This window comes from Mya arenaria, chromosome 9 (genome assembly GCF_026914265.1).
Source record: "Mya arenaria isolate MELC-2E11 chromosome 9, ASM2691426v1".
NCBI classification, from domain to species: Eukaryota; Metazoa; Mollusca; class Bivalvia; order Myida; family Myidae; genus Mya; species Mya arenaria.
In genome coordinates, this window is record NC_069130.1 from 42,866,849 (window position 1) to 42,884,398 (window position 17,550).

A 17,550-nucleotide genomic window follows, 5' to 3' on the forward strand; every position below is an offset into this window, starting at 1 on the left:
ATGGGCGGAATGAGCGTTCAATATGAATGACTGACACATTGTCAACACAAAATCTGACGCAGGGAGTGTATATCAGATGATTGGCAATGGGCGGACATTTGAACACCCGCGAATGTTGAAATTCTTTATGGTTAACCTTAGTACGTAATAATTGCCTATCTGCAATTTCATAGGCTGTAAATTTAGGTTTCATTCTTAAATTTATTTGGCATGTCATGATGATAAAAACTGACTATATCAGCAATATATGAAACAATCCATTTATGATTGTCGCGGTTCAATAAGTCGTTAATGTATCCAGTAGCCACGGCGCCTTTACAGATCAGATGGGATTTTGTAATTTTGTCCACATTGTTGTAATATTACGGTTTTTCTTTTTTTCTTTTAAGTTCATTTAATACAACTGGCAGTTTAACGAAAATGACATATCACTTGAATCGGTTTTTAAAGCGCACTGAACCATTTTTCGAAGTTCTAAAATGTTCCTAAGCGTACCAAACTTAAGTAGCTTACTTCAATGAGCCAATATTTTAACTTATTCTCGATTTTACCTAATAAACTTATTTTATAGTGATAATCATAAATATATTTCCTTTAATACAGTCCAAAACCTTTTAAGTATATAAGCATTACAAAAACCAAACAAAAGCAGAAATAGTGAGCTTAACTTGATCCTGTTTTAAAGGACTTAAGATGGTTCGAGAAAACATTCCTGTTTTAAAGGACTTAAGATGTTTCGAGAAAACATTCCTGTTTTAAAGGACTTAAGATGTTTCGAGAAAACATTCCTGTTTTAAAGGACTTAAGATGTTTCGAGTGAACATTAAGCCTTTCTTTCAATCATAGGTCTGAACCAATCTGACATTTCTGTTTAATTATTCTTAAAAAAACTGGACTACATTACATTGTATGAACTACTACCGTACTTCTAATGCACCAGTCAATTGTAACCACGCCCTCCCCCAGGTAAATGGGCCGTGTTTTTACCTTTCAAGTGGCCCCGTAGTGCCGGGTGAATGCGGTGGTTTTGTCTTCGCGCAAAATATAGAGGGGAATGGGCCTTACCTAGGGTCCCTTGGGTGCGGGGGCATTTGGCGGGGGTTTTACCATCAGTTCGTCCCCGCAGGGCGGGGATTTTACCCGGAGTTGGCTGGACCGAAAGTCAAAAAGTCCCCGCTATTCCCCGGACCTGGGGGGGGGGAGGAAGGGCCGTTGTTACAATTGACTGGTGCATAACTGAGCCAGTGACTGTTTATATCCACCCATTCCTATGATTTAACTCAATAACGGCCGACTGCTGATTTACTTAAGTAAATGTATTACAATACTTGTGAGTGCATGTTAAGTAAACAACCGGTATGACGACTTCAAACTTTGAAAAAAAAAACATTTTTAGACATTTCATAAAACGGGCAAAAATGGAAACATTGGTCGTTCGAAACATCGGATCACTCGAGGTTTCAGTTCGGGCCCCGGCGTCCTTGAATGATCGCAGATTTATCGTACTGTCTCCCCATTGGACAACATATAATGTTGACCACTAACAGTTGTTATACATGTAGTTTCTTCGCTCTTTTGATAATATGTTTTCTACGTGGTAAACCACTGACAGTTATAGCTATGCGTTTCATTGTTATGCGCTCAAATTGTCAATAAAATCCAATATTTCCACTCTAATATCAATAATAAATGATGAGTAAAACGATATGATTCATCGAAACATATATGATAATCTACTCTGATGAGGAAATCCACGCATGTGAAATATGAATACCAAAACTACGAAAAAGTAGTAGAAAGTTATAACATGCCGCTGTCCTCAATATTTAATAGCTCAATTTTTATTAATTCTTCCTCTATTAATGACTCTCCTTACTGACTGTTCTTGTTGTGTTGAAATTCACAGTATTCCTAAATAACATTTGGATCACTCACAATCTGCTTTGATACTTTTTCTTGATTTTTACGATCTAAAAATCGCCGTTTTATCAAATGAAGGAACCCATTGTTGTTGTTTTGTTGTTGGCGACGGGATATTTATAATTTGTTGTTCGTTATAACCACTTGTTGTGCCACTGTTTTGAATTGTGTCTGCTTAACTACCATATATACTTGGAGAAATAGAAAACGCAAGTCTTAAAATATAAGAAGATAATAATTATATTGTATCCCTTAGCATACAAAAACGCATGCATTTTTACACAAAAACAACACATGAATGTAAGTTCTGTTTGTTAATTTTAGCAAATACAATGTTCTTTATATACACACATATCATTATATACATTATGTACACATATATAGATACATATTCTTATTTCTATAAGTACATGGGTTGAAGAACACTTTCCACAAAATAGCATATGAGTGTTCAGTAACTAATTGTCATTCTATAAACACGATAATAAAATTTTCATAAATTTGTTTTTATCCAACATTTTTTTAGCTTTAAAAATATCTTTTAAAAGTACACTTATTTATATAAATGTTACTTCTAGAATTAAAACGGAGCTAAAATTAATAAATGCTTCTTATACATTCTTAAGAAAAAAGGTATTGGTTTCAATAACGATGATAAAATTAAAGAAATGAAATAAAAAAGAACGGAAAAGGCATAAAAAGAGAGAAATATATACAGAGCAAATGTGATAAAAAGTTAAAGTAAAAATACTTTCGGAATCCGATCGACAAATGAGGTAGTTTTTGAATAGCTCCAGTAAGTGTAATGGACATGTTACATTGTAATCCCTGTTGACCTCATATCAAACGTACTTGCTTGCTGACTATTAATACGTAAAGTCAATAACTTAAAGTACATCAAACCGAAACTTTGTACAAAGATTAAAGTCCGTATGTTTGGTCTTAATATTAACTGCAATCGGGCGTGAACTATCCGTTTTACAATCAAAAATACCCATTTTGCAATCTTTAAAGGCCGAAAATCAACAAAAACGTTTTTTTATTATAATACTTTCGTTTGAATTTTGACATTTTCTTTTTCTGCTCAAGAAATCCATTATTATGAAAAATAATGGTCACAAAGAATAAAAAATGCACATATTTGTGGGCCTGATACCTTGGGTATGAAAAAATAATGAACACATTAATTACTGAAGTGTTAAAAGCAGCTGCCCTAAATTTGGTGATAACAATGAAGAAATATAGAGTCGTTCTATATGACATAATATACAGGTAAATATATAATAAAAATAATTCATCATTAACAAACTTACAATTGATATAAAAATGTTTTAAACATGTTTCAAAACTATATTTATATAGTATGGTTAAGCAACATTGAAATGTCATAAACATTTGGCACTGAAAAAAATTCTTCAAATGACATTTGGGTCACATTTAAACTACTCTAAGAATTTAGAAAATCACGTTGAAGTTTTTTAAAATTGAAGGTAAAACCCTTATGTCAACGTCAAAATTCATTGAGGTTACTAAATGGCTGTCAAAGGTTATCGAAATGTGTGACGCCGAGATAGTCCGTTTGCGCTCTGGGGTCTGGCCTGGCCTTGATTAACAAATACAAATGGATCATGAATGTTTTCGAAAGATTCCACTTTTTCCATAATTCCAGGCGTCATATATTTGCTACCTTTTTTGAATTCACCCGGCATTTCTTTCGAATTGGCAAATTTTCCATAAAACAGGTCTCTGAACGACCCCTTAAATGGGCCAAAGGAAAGTCTTCGATTCTTTTGGTTTTCCAAAATAATACCGTTCCCCGCATGCGCAAGTTTGACGTTACCCGTTTTAATAATAAGCGTCGATGGCGGCGAAATGTTAGGGGTCATTTCCAGTTGCGCATGCGTAGTTGACTTGTGTTTTCGACTAGTCTGCATTGGAGCGTACGGCTTGTCCACGTGCTCTTCCGGAAGTTGGAACGACACAGAATTATTTTTTCTCTTCTCGCTTCCGGTGGACATCCGATTTGAAATAATTCCCGAACGAGAGCTACCGGACTTGTCACTGACGCTTGATGACCTAGATGGAGGTTGATCAGAGTCGCTTGGACGCAGTTCTTTCTCCTCGTCAAATGATTCATACACACCAGGCGGTAAGACATCGGCAACAATTGTGGGAGACACACTTTCGTCATCGCTATCAGTTTTGTATTTGTCTATCGTATAGTCCAACTGGGCGATGGCCGCCATCTGTTTGGTGGAAAAGGATTCAGTATCGCTGTCGTTCTCGTGTGCAAAATTAATTTCGTTTTTTCCTATCACAGTCCACGCCGGCGTGCTAGTCCTTGCCAATTCGCCGTGTGTTTTCGCATGCTGCGGTTGGCTTGGTTTCCGGGTATACAGCGGCACTTTTACGATCCTGTAACTCCCCTCGACGTATCCCGTAACCCTTTGCTGAAAGCCCGCCAGTTTTACGTGCATGTCATTGTGAACGTTTGTCACGTGCTTTACACGTGGGTCCATGAAACGCTGGTTTGCGTGCAGCATGTTCTGGATACGGGTGGAGTCTGGCCGCTCCCCGGAGCGAGCATGCATGTTGTTTGGCTGGTGAATATATATCGAGTCATGAAGGGTGGCATGTGACTTCTTGTCTGAAAATATAAAAGATAGTATGAAGTTAATAACTCAAATAAATTAATTTATAACTTCTGTTTAAACTAACCTTATTTCTGATCATAGTTGAGTGTGTTTTCTTTGTGTTCTTTCTGCAGTACAAACGATAACAAATAAAGCGACGTATACCCACTAGCGGATCCACCCGGTGCACCCCACCCCTCCCCTTAAAATCGTTCAAGTTTACTTTTTATTTCAATGTAGAAGAAAACGAGTTATAAAATACGCTCAAAATACAGCATTTCAGACTTGAAATTGTAAAAAAATTCTTTGGGGAGATTCGGAACGCATGGCTAGGGACAACAAATAAGCAAAACATAATAAATACAATCTGTGTTCCGTAATTCACTTTTGAACAACAAGAATCTATAACACTGCAAATCCAATATCTTTCGAATGGCGTTCTATAATAATTTTGCCTATGTCTTCTTCAGGTGGTTTATGTATTATATTATATAGTTTTCCTAAGAAACACACATACATGCACACAGTTCCTAACATGTAAAAAGGACGAGAGTGGTCGAGTGGAATAAGTGCCCGCCTCTCACACTTGAGGTTGGTCGTTCTATTCCCACTAGGGATACTGGTTTCTGTCCAGGAAACGGATACGATAGCTGTTTTCATAATCAAGTTAAATAAAATGTGTATACACTAATATGTTTTGCCAATCTTTGGTACATGTAGTGTCAGCCGTATAGGGCACTTCCAACAGCCTCGCTGTTAAGCTAGCTTTTATGGCAATGCCGTTGTGGTGTCGGCTGCAGAACGAAATGTACGGGGTTCAAACCCCCGTTCAGGCATGAACTCTTTCTTTCACAATAAACATATCAGTTGTCTTCATAATCAAGCTGAACTAAACTAGTATAAACTAACATCTTTTGCCAATCTTTGACGTAAAAAGTACTACTAGTCTAGAGTATATAATGAAAAAGATACCTAATTATTTACTGACACTGTCTGTCACCTAGGTAACATCTTACTGTCATGTTTACACGTAATTTAAACCGCTTAACTGTAATCACAATTTAACAAAACGAGAAGAAAAACATGGACGCAATCTCAGACTTTGAACTGGAGGTGTCAGCTTTTAAGTTTAATCCGTTCTTGAAAGCTTGCTTTATCCCACTTACGTATCTTAAAACGCTTGAAAGGGATAAATGTAATGCAGTGACACAATTGGCTTACGAAGCATAATCAACTTAAGAAAACAATGAATAGAAAACCACTTGATAGTTATAAGTACCCAATAAGGTTGAAATACCGTTTTGCAATATGATCAATTTAAATGCGGAATCAAATTACACTACGAAAGTGACGATATCCCTTTGACTATCATTGCTAAAATGCCCATTGTCCATCAGAAATAAAAAAACACATATGTTTCAGTGGTTAATATTATATTTTTTTTCTTATTCGAGAAGGCAGCATTTTTCAATACAATTGTGTCTGTAAATCAGACATTATTGATTTTTTGATCAGGTGAAGCGGTAGATATAACTAGTGGCTGGTCTAGTAAGTGAGTAGTTTACAAAATAGTATGATGACCACTTAAAGATTGTTCTTATACATAATAAATGCTTATACGACTGCATCGTCGCATCAAACTACTTAGTTTGTATGAAAATACGAACAATCTAAAACCGTTCCTTAATTCCAAACACTATCTATAAAATTCTATGCAAGCCGTTGATGAATTACGGATTAGTAAGAAAAATAGTGCAGTGTTGAAAAAACATAGTTTCAGGCCAAATATGCTTTCACGATTTTGAAAAAATATACATTGCTGAACTATTTACATTACACAATAACCAAGTGTTATTATTATCATCATAAAAGTGAAAATAGTATGTACACCCCTTTTAATATGCGACGTCAGAATAAAATGAAAAATATTACTTCACACTTAAAAATAATGTTGATAAAAAAAAAAATATTCAGAAATTCATGTTTACAATTTATGCAAGTAACGAACACAATAATATATCTAAATTGACAATGAGTTTATATGTTTATACTAACCGTATATTAAGCCAAAAAAAGAAACACAAAATACAATATTACTTTGTGCAAACACTATGGTCTCATGTATTACTTTCAAATAGCCAAACGTAACACAAATAATGACCTAATATTTGGTTGCTGTGGTTCAAAGCTTACTCGCTTTTGTTTAGGGACGACTGCGGGACACTTAATGGTTAATTAAACACAAATATTTTTAAAATTCGATGGAGCATTTGAATCGGAACGAAGACAAATATTTTTATAATCTGCCAACGTTTTTCACTAACTGTTCTATTCATTTTCGTAAATTTATGAGAAAATATCGGATGATTTCTGCTATCTTTGTATCTGTTACAAATAGGTCGCACTTTTTATCTGTACTTCAGCTGAACCCTGATAAAACAGATTAGGAACAAAGTTTCAACGATAGGGGATTGTGTATTTGTCCATTTACTTATTAATATTTAAAATTGAATGTCTATATATTGTTTGTATGTTATTTGTTTTATTAGCATTATATTTTTTCACATGTCACATGTTATTATTTTGTTATTTATGACGATGAACTTGGCGTAAAAAATGTGTTGATTTTGTATTCGTAATTTCCAAAAAAAGTGAACATGTTAAAATTTGACCATAGAATACTTCATTTTTCTTTAATAATGAAATGCCCTGATAGAGGTGGGTTTGGTAACAATTAATTATAAGCAATTTGCTAGTGTCCCAAATGTCCTGAAACTAATATGAATACAGTTCGATGAGATTTGGATGTTCCAAGAGTACCATTCAGTCCCTATATCGCTCACCTATACTCAATCCCTTGTGCAGACGACCGGGTAGCTAGATCGGGGCAAATGTCCCAGAGGTTGTGTCCGAGCCCCACAACAGGGACGGTATTCATAAACCATCTGAAGTCGTATCTTCAGACAGATTTTTAAATAATTTAGGTGTTTTTTTAACATATTTTTTTTAATCAAATCAATAAAAATAATGTATTTCAGATATTATGAAGTGATTCTATGTTTTGACAAGTGACATACTTAAGTTAGGAAAACTCTTGAGATGTTTAATGAATACCGGCCCTGTAACATTGTTTTCTTGTACATGTAGGTACACTTTAAGCTTAACATCAACCCGCTTAAGGGAGTCCAAACCAAAGACGATGGCATAATGCACCAGTCAATTGTTACCACGCCCCACCCCCAGGTCCGTGGGTATACCGGGGATAACCGGGGAAATGGGCCGTATTTTACCTTCCAGGTGGCCCCGAAGTGCCGGGTGGATTTTGTCTTCACGCCAAATATTCCCCGGACCTGGGGGGGGGGGGCGTGGTTACAATTGACTGGTTCATAAGTAATTCAACACCCCATTCTTCTGAAAGGATCTACGTCTAGAGAATGGGTAAATAAATTTCTCCTCTTCCTGAATATGTTTTACCACAAGGCGACGGGTATTTATAAGCTCATTCCCAAACAGTCTACATGCTCAGATATTTACACACGTACACACTCACTCGTAGCCTGCATATACTTACCATCCGGAAGTAGTTTCTCCTGTTTCCGTTTCTCCTTCCGGCTGGGTTCTGCCTCGTCTAGACACGGGGGACCACGACAACAGAACATTGTCACACGTTTTCGCGACTGTGACCGGAAGTGGACTTTTTACTCGTCTGCTTTTGGAAATCTTGAGTTATGTAATAAGTTTCTGAAAAAAATATTTAAAATAAAAAATCAATATATTTTGCATATATAAATACAAAAGAAGCATTACCAGTACGCCAAAACAAACAGTAATTTAAGTATCAACATCATTTCATTTATACATTTTTTTTCTATTCATAAAAAAACAATCTAGGCTTACTTGAAATATATCTAAAAACAACTGTGCATTTACTTAAAAGTCATTTAGCACAATCAGATTTAAAAACTCAATGGCGCGATTCAACGACATATTTGCCGGCTCATTGACAAAATGACAATATTTTCCTTACCTGGAACTAAAATCTCCTCTTAGTATCTGTATATCCTTCAGATATTCATTGGTCTTTAGTTTTAGTAATACGCCGCCATAAAAGTTTACAATATCTTTAAAATCTAATAAAATAAACGCGTTCTTCTTTTGTCAAGTTATACCTCCCCGGTCAGAGCACGCACTATATATCAGGTCAATTTCAAATGATCAAACATTCGCATCCAGGTATTTTTCACAACAAAAGGCAAACAACACATTTCCCTCGTAATTTCCAATCACCTATTGTCCACTTAAAATTAACAACAATCATCTTGATAAGTACTCTATTGTGTCAAGGTTCTTTCTTTCTCAACAAAACGCCAGGAATGTGTGAAGACATTCTTTGTTATAGTGATCGGCTTATATGTTATGGCGCTACTCCGCATTGAAAGGTATTACCTGTGGCCTTTCTGTTTTCCAGCTTGGAGCCATCGATTTTTAAATCCTGATTACAATGTATGGTCCGGTTATTCTGACATAATAATTACTGTGGCACGATGTGCTCTTAGTAGCTTCTTTGTAATTAGCGTTTGGTGTCCACATCTTAGACATTTGTGTATTGGTTTAGCTTAAGTGAATGCTCCCTTGGGCCTGGGGAACAGAAGCGACCCCTGAAAAGCCGCCGAATCTATTCGATTTCATTGTTTGGGGCTGCCCCAGCCAGGATTTGAAAAGCGCAGAGTGCTAGATAAAAAAGGGCACCATTGAATCTTTAAGGGGCACTAACAAGGGCCAATGTTCAATTCTTATTGATTTTGTGTTGTAACTAATTTTGATACTAATGGTTTGATATGAATACCTTTGATGTTATCTTTACTTTAGTGTCAAAATTATGTATACTTATTATTTCTGAAAATTTACTCTTTCAAACAAAAGGACACAGCAGGTTGTAGTAAAATGCAGCAGGGTGCTGGAAAAAGCAGTGATTCTCCACCCTGCTATTTAGGCCTAAGGGGAGAACTATTTATTATTTAAAATTTGCATTGTCAAATTGTGGAAATGTTTTTAACATTGATGTATGAACTTTCAGTAAGGACAATGAGATTAAACAAAACACCGCATCACTCGACACTGTGGGGCCACCTGGAAGGTAAAAACACGGCACATTTCCCCCGATATACCCCCTGACATGGGGGTGGGTGGGGCGTGGTTACAATTGACTGGTGCATTAATAACACAAATTACATGTACCTGTTGCCTTCAATGGAACTGATCCTGTGTTCGTCGAGAGGAATATGGAATATAAGAATTGTTCGCGAAGTGTTGTATTAAATTAAACTGGAAATTTTATTTTGAATCAGGAACATTTGAATGGAACAGCCCTTAACGTTGCACTCTCACAGATTGAATGTTTTGGCAACTATTGTTTTATTTTTGTCTTAGAACGAGCCAATTTATGCGAAAAATGGATGTAAACCAGTTATATAAGACTGCTGACCAAAAAGTAGATCGCAGGTTTTTTATATTTAAGTTAATGATGTTTTATGCATTTTTATTTAAAGCGTTACGGTTTAGGCCATAAAACATTAATTTTCGAACGTAAATATGAAAAACTGCGATCTGATCTTTTGTCAGCCATCTTTTATCATTGGTTTGCAGATATTGACGCAAAAATTTGCTCTTTCTAAGATAAAAAAATAAAAAAGTTGTAAAAACGGTATATCTGTGAGAGTGCAGCTTTAAGGCAATGAATGTTTTGTTTTCAAATGTCGCGATTATTATATTAAACCCAATATTATATGTCAACTTTTTAATACCTTTGTTGGTTCCATCTTAAATGACTCAGCAGAGGTATGGGGATTTACTAAATCTAAAGAAATAGAGAGAATTCACTTAAAATTTTGTAAAAGATTATTGAGAATTAGAACTTATACTTGCAATGCATGTGTTTATGGGGAATTAGGCAGATACCCTTTATATTTGCATAGATACACACATATATTAAAATATTGGTTCAAGATTGTTACCACTGACAATATTATTTTTTAAAACAGCATATATATATATGTATAATCGGGCTGTGTATTACTGCACTTAAGGTTGTTTCAATTGGGTTTATAATGTTAAAAAATGTTCGATGATTTTGGCTGTTGTCTTTGATAATGTTCCCAATACTGATGAACATGTATTCTTTGAAGCTTTCAAATTCAGATTATACGATACGTTTAAACAAGATTGGTTCAGAACAGTAGATAATAATAGCGTATTGGACATATATAGAACAGTCAAATATTGTTTAGCATATGAAACTTACCCGTCGAAATTTTGTTTTCAATTTTAAGCATTGAAAGACCAGATTTCCAGTGAGTTCAGGTTATAAATAGTCACAATAAATCAAACACATTTAATACATGACTATGCACACTTAGTCGAATAATCTAAGCACTATCATTCAGAACTTGCACTCCAAATCCAGGTGTGTCGGGGCTCATCTCCTTTTTCAGTTCTTCAAACTGTCCGTCACGTTTGAATGAGAACTTCACAAGCTTAGATATCGCACATACTACGTCCAATGAGAACCTTATGCACCAGTCAATTGTAACCACGCCCCCGCCCAGGACCGGGGGTATACCGGGGATAGCCGTGGAAATGGGCCGTGTTTTTACCTTACAGGTGGCCCCACAGTGCCGGGTGAATGCGGGGGGTTTGTATTAACGCAAAATATAGCGGGGAATTTGCCTTACCTAGGGTCCCTTGGGTGCAGGGGCATTTGGCGGTGGTTTTACCATCAGTTCGTCCCTGCAGGGCGGGGATTTTACCCGGGGTTGGCTGGACCGAAAGTCAAAGTCCCCGCTATTCCCCGGACCTGGGGGGGGGGGGGTGCGTGGTTACAATTGACTGGTGCATTACTGCCTCGTTTTGTATCACCAACAGCCAAGTTGAGAGCATGCCCATAGCAGTGTGTATAGATGGTCCATTATTCTTCTGCGGTGATGTTTGCAGCGACCACACGCTTTGCGCCTGACATATTACTGGTTCCGGCTCCGTCACAGCACTGCCCGTGGCACTTGGATAGTTGCAGTCTCATGCGTACTAGAGTGTCCTTAATAATATTGGTGATGGTCTGAGCATGGATAGATGGCACAACATATAGTCCGATGAAATCTTCCTGCACATTTAGCTCACTGTCTGCTTGTCTCAGTACTAGCACAACTTGCTCTCGGTTGGATACGTCCGTGGTTTCATCCACCATGATCGTGAAGAACGCATCTTCAAGCACGCTATTGACGCCTCTCCGGATTATTCATAGTGTCATGATTTGAATAATCTCATTCTGGATTGTCGGCGAAGTATATATGCCAGCTTTCTTCTCGACCCATGACAGGATGGTAGGGTCCGCTTGACCGTGCATTTCAGTAGCTGCATGAAATTTGCCCTCTTCATCGTCGTGTCCGCTGAACGCCATACCACGTTGTGGGAGGAACCGTATGTTGTGCACTATGGTCATGAGCTGTGCCCTGTCGTGGGCTTTCTCTTTCAAATGGGCTGCGGAAATTGTTTCTCCGATGTCTTTAGTCCGTGCAGGTAGGGTAGCATGTCTCTCTACGGCCACTTTGTGACAATCGGACTGTTCATGTTTTCGGATTTTTTTCGTTGCATCTCTCGAATTGGTGAAGCAGGTGCTGATGCATCGTGCTCGCCAATTGTGTGGGTAGTTATTGTGCTGATTTATACTCGCAGTCGGTAAGATTGTTAGTCATATTAGGTTCTTGGAGCATAGTGTACAGTCAGAATGTAACCCTGGTTAGTGCTATCCCGGTTCTTTAACGTGCGGCAGTGCATAGACCTGTCACACGGGCTCTTCTGAAAGACGACTTTTAAGCTTTAGTGGTGTGGCGTGAAATCGAACGTGCGACCCCTGAATTGACAGGTGTGTAACCGCTAGACCACGGATCCGCCACAAAACAAATCTAGCAGTAGTGCCCTATAGGACCATACTTTTCCAAGATCACAATATTCACAGGTGGGAAAAATAGGATCCCGTTTGTCCCTTATTTCTAACACATATGTCAGCCGGTTTTTGATGCACAAAGAAATCATGTTTTTCCCATGTCAAAATCAAGATGCATCATTATCAATTTTCACATATTGGCATTTATTTAATTTTAAAACCTTTTTTATTCCTACCATTCTGAGAGTCGGTGTAGACATTTTTGTTTTGAGAGATGTTATATTAAATATATCAGTTTTAACTTTCTGGTGCTGTTGTTGTTGATGCTGTGAATGTAATTGATACAATTCAAGTCACCTTGACTGCGGTTGTAGGCGTAGCTTAGATTCCCATATTTTTTAAAGTTAATGCTGCCATAGTCTTAGTTATTTTTAGTTTTGTACAAAAGAAAGACCTGATTTTTTTCATTATAATGTTTTCCCACTGAAGGGATACAATATGCCTTTGTCATTATTATTATTAGTATTATTATTAGTATAAGTATAAGTATTAGTATTAGTATTAGTATTATCATTACAACTTATATTAATCTTATTATTGTTTATTTATTATTATTATTATTGTTATTATTATTATTATTATTATTATTATTATTATTATTATTATTATTGTCATCATCATCATCATCATCATCATCATCATCATCATCATTATCAGCAGCAGCAGCAGCAGCAGTAGTAGCAGCAGCAGCAGCAGCAGGCAAGATTACAAACAAATCATTTTATTCAAATAATAAATATTTCACTCCCTCGCAGATAAATTTGCTCATTCGCAGATAAAGTCCAATGGCCACGACATTAATTGTCTTGTTATTGTACATTTAAAGCTGGAACATCATGTTTACTTAATATTTCACGATTTTACTCACTTGAACGAGGTCGTGACGATGTTTGTCCTTAGACGTGGACCTAACTCAAATGCTGATAAAGAAAACTCAGAGATATGACCGATATGATTTCAAATGAAGACAAATAATCATCAAACTACAGACAAGCCCCGAGTTTCATTGATAACCCAATACGTATCCACAGTGTCACAGCATAGCACATGTAGTTACGGAGTACTGGGATTGAAGAGGGATTTTATCAGGAGTCAAAGGGATATTGTGCGCAAGGTTAAAGCACACAGCGGTAGAACACTAGGTGATACTTTTATTAGTGCATGCGTGCATCGTCCTTGGGTTAGTGAGTGTTCAGTAAGGCGATCATGAGTTTGAGCATCAATGATACACGTTTTATCACAGTGTGAACAGAACAATGCATGATAATTATTTAGAATTTGATCGGATTAACTCCATGATTTTATAGCTAACATTATACATAAACATGATCGGATGATAAAAGAATAGTCAGTATTCAAGACATATTGCTGTGCGCGTGGATCTTTATAAGGAGTGTAGATAAAGCTTAATTTTAGAATCACCATTTAAGCTTTGTTTTGGACTTTTGATTACAAGAACAATTTGTAAGGAATTACAGTCGATGTACTTAAAGAACAACAACAAGAACTGGTAGTTTCTTGGTTTCTAAATTCAGTATGAAGCCTCCAAGATTATCAGTCGTGTTTCTGGCTTGCGTCGTGATTATGTTGTCGGCAAATACGGCAAAATCCCAATTCGGCGGAATAGATATTCGTCAAGTCATAAACAGTTTTGACGACATTTCTTTGCTGAAGTTAGTTATGGGACTCGTTTATGAAAATAAGCCCTTACTTCAAGACTTGAAAGATGTTGCTATATCAGCGATTCCACTTCTGTCCCTGGACCATGACCCCAACTACTTTTTTAGCTTCGTGTTACCATGGGCTTTCCACAAGCTCCCTATCGTGCTCGAAAACGAAGAATTTCTGACAATACTGAGAACGTTCATCGATGAAGTTGAGAGTAAAAAACCACAAGCAGATTGGAAATTGGACTCTAATGATACAACAGCGCAAAATCATTACTTTGCCGCAAAGCTTGTTGGAAGTATAGACTTCGTACAGTTGCTGCTTGATATTGTCAGAGCGCGCAGTGTGAGTGACCTCTTCCCGTACACTTCTACAGACAGACAGCTGGACGAACAATGCTACAACGATACAATGGCATTTGTGGACAGACTTTTCATGGGCGACACGTGGGCCCTTGACAGTAAGTTTTTTCCTAATTTAAAAAAAACGTTATCAGACTTAAATGTTAACCCCAAAGAACTTCAATGCTTTCGATTACAGGAATAAAATTATGATTATTGTTGGTCTGACCTTCGACCATAATCACTAATGTCTTAAATGTTTCAAAATAGTTATATTATAATTAATGACTTTTGATGTTATTGTGAAATGCTATTATAGGAGCAAATACGGTAAAAATGGCATATGCGTTACAAATAATATGTTCTATAATCAAAAACACATATTTTGTAACGCATATGCCATTTTTACCGTATTTGCTCCTATAATAGCATTTCACAATAACATCAAAAGTTTGCTTTTCTGAGGCTAAGCCCCCCCCCCCAAAAAAAGGGTTACATCCTTTTCAAAAACAGGTAGGGAAGGTAGGCTTTTCATTTTTGATAATAGGCTTTATATTAGACCTTTATTGTCATCGAAGGGGAATTGTGTTAAAGTAATCTTCTGTATATGGCTTTAAAGGTTTTAGGCTACAAATTAAAACAACCACTTTGTTTTTTTGTTTTTTTTACCAACTGACTGTAACAACGGTAGGGCCGGCGCCTATTTCTTAGATAGGGTTGGGTTACCCGAACCGAATGTACTCTTTTAGGCCTAAGTCTCAAAGTCGGACTCAATGACGTTGGTAAATAATGACCCTGATATTTCAAAGTCATTTTGGAACCTAATAATGACAAGACAACAATTTCGGACACAAATAGTTATATTGATCTTTTTTTTTCAAACGAGTGCATTATTTTTAACTAAGGCCAAAACAAAAAGATAAGTCTGTTTTCGGTGACTCGATGGAGGTCGACCCTGATATTATTTCTGAAATAAAAATATAAAGCAAAACGTTGACAAACGTGTTAACTTTCTTAAAAGGGGAGAGGTAGTGTGAGACTTTAAACCAATTGTTGAACTTTACTGCATATTACAATCGTTTTGCATAAATTATCTGTAAATATAATATTGTAAAAGTCCCTGTACGTTTGAAGTTCACTGAACAATACCAAAGCGATGATGAAATCTTAAGATGAGTTTTGAAACCTGGTTATTATAATGACATACGTACTTTTTCGAGCTGGCGGCGTCAAATTCACCTATGAAACTGAATATCTTTAGTTACGGTCGATATATTGTGACCAAACTTTGTATGTAGAAAGTGTTTATGAAGACCTTTCATGGAATTGCGTTTCGAGCCCCTTGGGCTAAGGTCAAGTTCACTGTTAATAAAAATAGGAAAACGTTTGAAACTAAATCTCATTTGTTTGGGTGGAAATATTGTGACCAAACGTCGTATATAAATGAGTTTATGGAAAACGTACATGATATTATGTTTTGGAGCCCCTTAAGTGACGAGGGCTGTGTTACTAAAAATAGAATAACGACTGAAACTGAACATCTTTAGTTTGTTCGGCATATTGTTACCAATCTTAGTATATTTGAATAGTTTATGGATACATTTCATGGGATTGCGTTTGGGGCCAATTGGGTCAATGTCAACGTCACGTGTTACTTTTCAGTATTTTTTTAAAGGAAACATAAAGTCCGACCAATCTAGGGCTACATAAGTGTATTTTTCACCTAAAGATGTGTTCATCTGGCTCACAGATAAAGCTTGTAAAATTTGTGTGTATATTTTCCTTACGTTGCAGTGCCCTTGTTTAAAAGATGGTTTACGATACAATATCAATTGCAAACTCTTTACTTTCTGTATGCATCAGCATCTTAAAACGTTATCAGTTTTCCATCAATACCGCGAACAAGACTCTGTTTGTTTTAGGCTGGCACTGGAAACTGGCCTAAGACCACAGTTATTTTTACTATATGTTTCATATAGACACTAACCTGGCCTTTCACTTTAAAACAGTCCCAATTGAAAAAAAACCACAACAACAACAAGTAACTGGTTGCTGTAGAACAATCCAAGACACAATATTTAATCCTAAGAAAACATAGGGTTGACCAATGCGGTGCCTTAGAAAATTGAGTAGTTATACATGACCCTGAGGTCAAGACGGAATAAAGCTACAAACAACCAATTTACATAGTTCCACAGGCAATGATTTTTCCAATTTTTACACATTTTTTGCAATACAGAGTCAAATTATGTTAAGCTCTATGCAAAAAAGTCCACCTGTTTCTTCTCTTTCATTCAACTTTAATCAAAAATTGATACTTGAACACAAGCACTCTTTTTTCTGTATTTACATCCGGTCAACGGGGGGCTGATAACTGTCTTGAGTTAACTGGACAATTTTCATGAGTGCAAAATGAACCAACAGTAATTTCCATATGTATTAAAAGGGCTTTTCCGAGGCATTTTGAAAAAAAAATGTATTTGGACAGTCATTATTAATTGATTATAATTTCCCTTGATGCAAGGGCCGTTCCGGGAATTGCCGTTATAAGCGGTGAAACTTAAGGGCACAACCTATTAACATTCGCCCCTTGCTCAGAACCAAAATTTAAATTGTTTAAACTTAAAAGTATGATGCAGATCCAAACAGCTGCGCATGGCTTACTTTAAATAGTCGCCTGTGGCCTCAGTTGGGTAAAATAAGTCATGACCCTAAAAATAAATATTTAATGGGCTGATTATGACGTCATGGGACACAATACAACTATTAATCATGATTTGTCGACGATATTTCAACCTATTATAAACGCTAAAAATCCACTAGGGTTATATAATTGACAAAAGACTGATTTAACTGAGGGCCCTCCTGATGACAAGGATATAACATATTAGAGGATATAAACTCTTAGGACACGGACATGATCGCTTTGGCCCAGGAACTAAACTCTTAGGACACGGACGTGGTCGCGTAGGGCAAGGAATTAAACTCT

The 17,550-nt window shown here is 36.5% G+C and overlaps 2 protein-coding genes across 2 annotated transcripts in view; one reads left to right on the forward strand and one right to left on the reverse strand.

Moving 5' to 3' along the window:
* Positions 1 to 3,382: 3,382 nt before the first annotated feature.
* LOC128246542 (uncharacterized) lies at positions 3,383 to 8,242 on the reverse strand. The gene is made up of 2 exons (XM_052964804.1): positions 8,125 to 8,242; positions 3,383 to 4,567 (listed from the first exon to the last, which is right to left on the reverse strand). The coding sequence occupies exons 1-2, from the start codon at positions 8,210 to 8,212 to the stop codon at positions 3,468 to 3,470; spliced, it is 1,188 nt and encodes a 395-aa protein (XP_052820764.1). The 5' UTR covers positions 8,213 to 8,242; the 3' UTR covers positions 3,383 to 3,467.
* A 5,340-nt stretch (positions 8,243 to 13,582) lies between these two features.
* LOC128245550 (uncharacterized) overlaps positions 13,583 to 17,550 on the forward strand; it is a 36,078-nt gene continuing 32,110 nt past the window's right edge. The window contains exon 1 of the mRNA XM_052963749.1: positions 13,583 to 14,680. Coding sequence (XP_052819709.1) covers positions 14,089 to 14,680 — 592 coding nt within the window. The 5' untranslated portion in view covers positions 13,583 to 14,088. The remainder of the gene's footprint in view (positions 14,681 to 17,550) is intronic.

Coding starts and splice junctions, on each gene's coding strand:
- LOC128246542 (XM_052964804.1), bottom strand. CDS start 8,212: ATGTTCTGTTGTCGTGGTCCCCCGTGTCTAGACGAGGCAGAACCCAGC. Junction 4,568..8,124: donor GGAGAAACTACTTCCGGATG/GTAAGTATATGC, acceptor TTATATTTTCAG/ACAAGAAGTCACATGCCACC.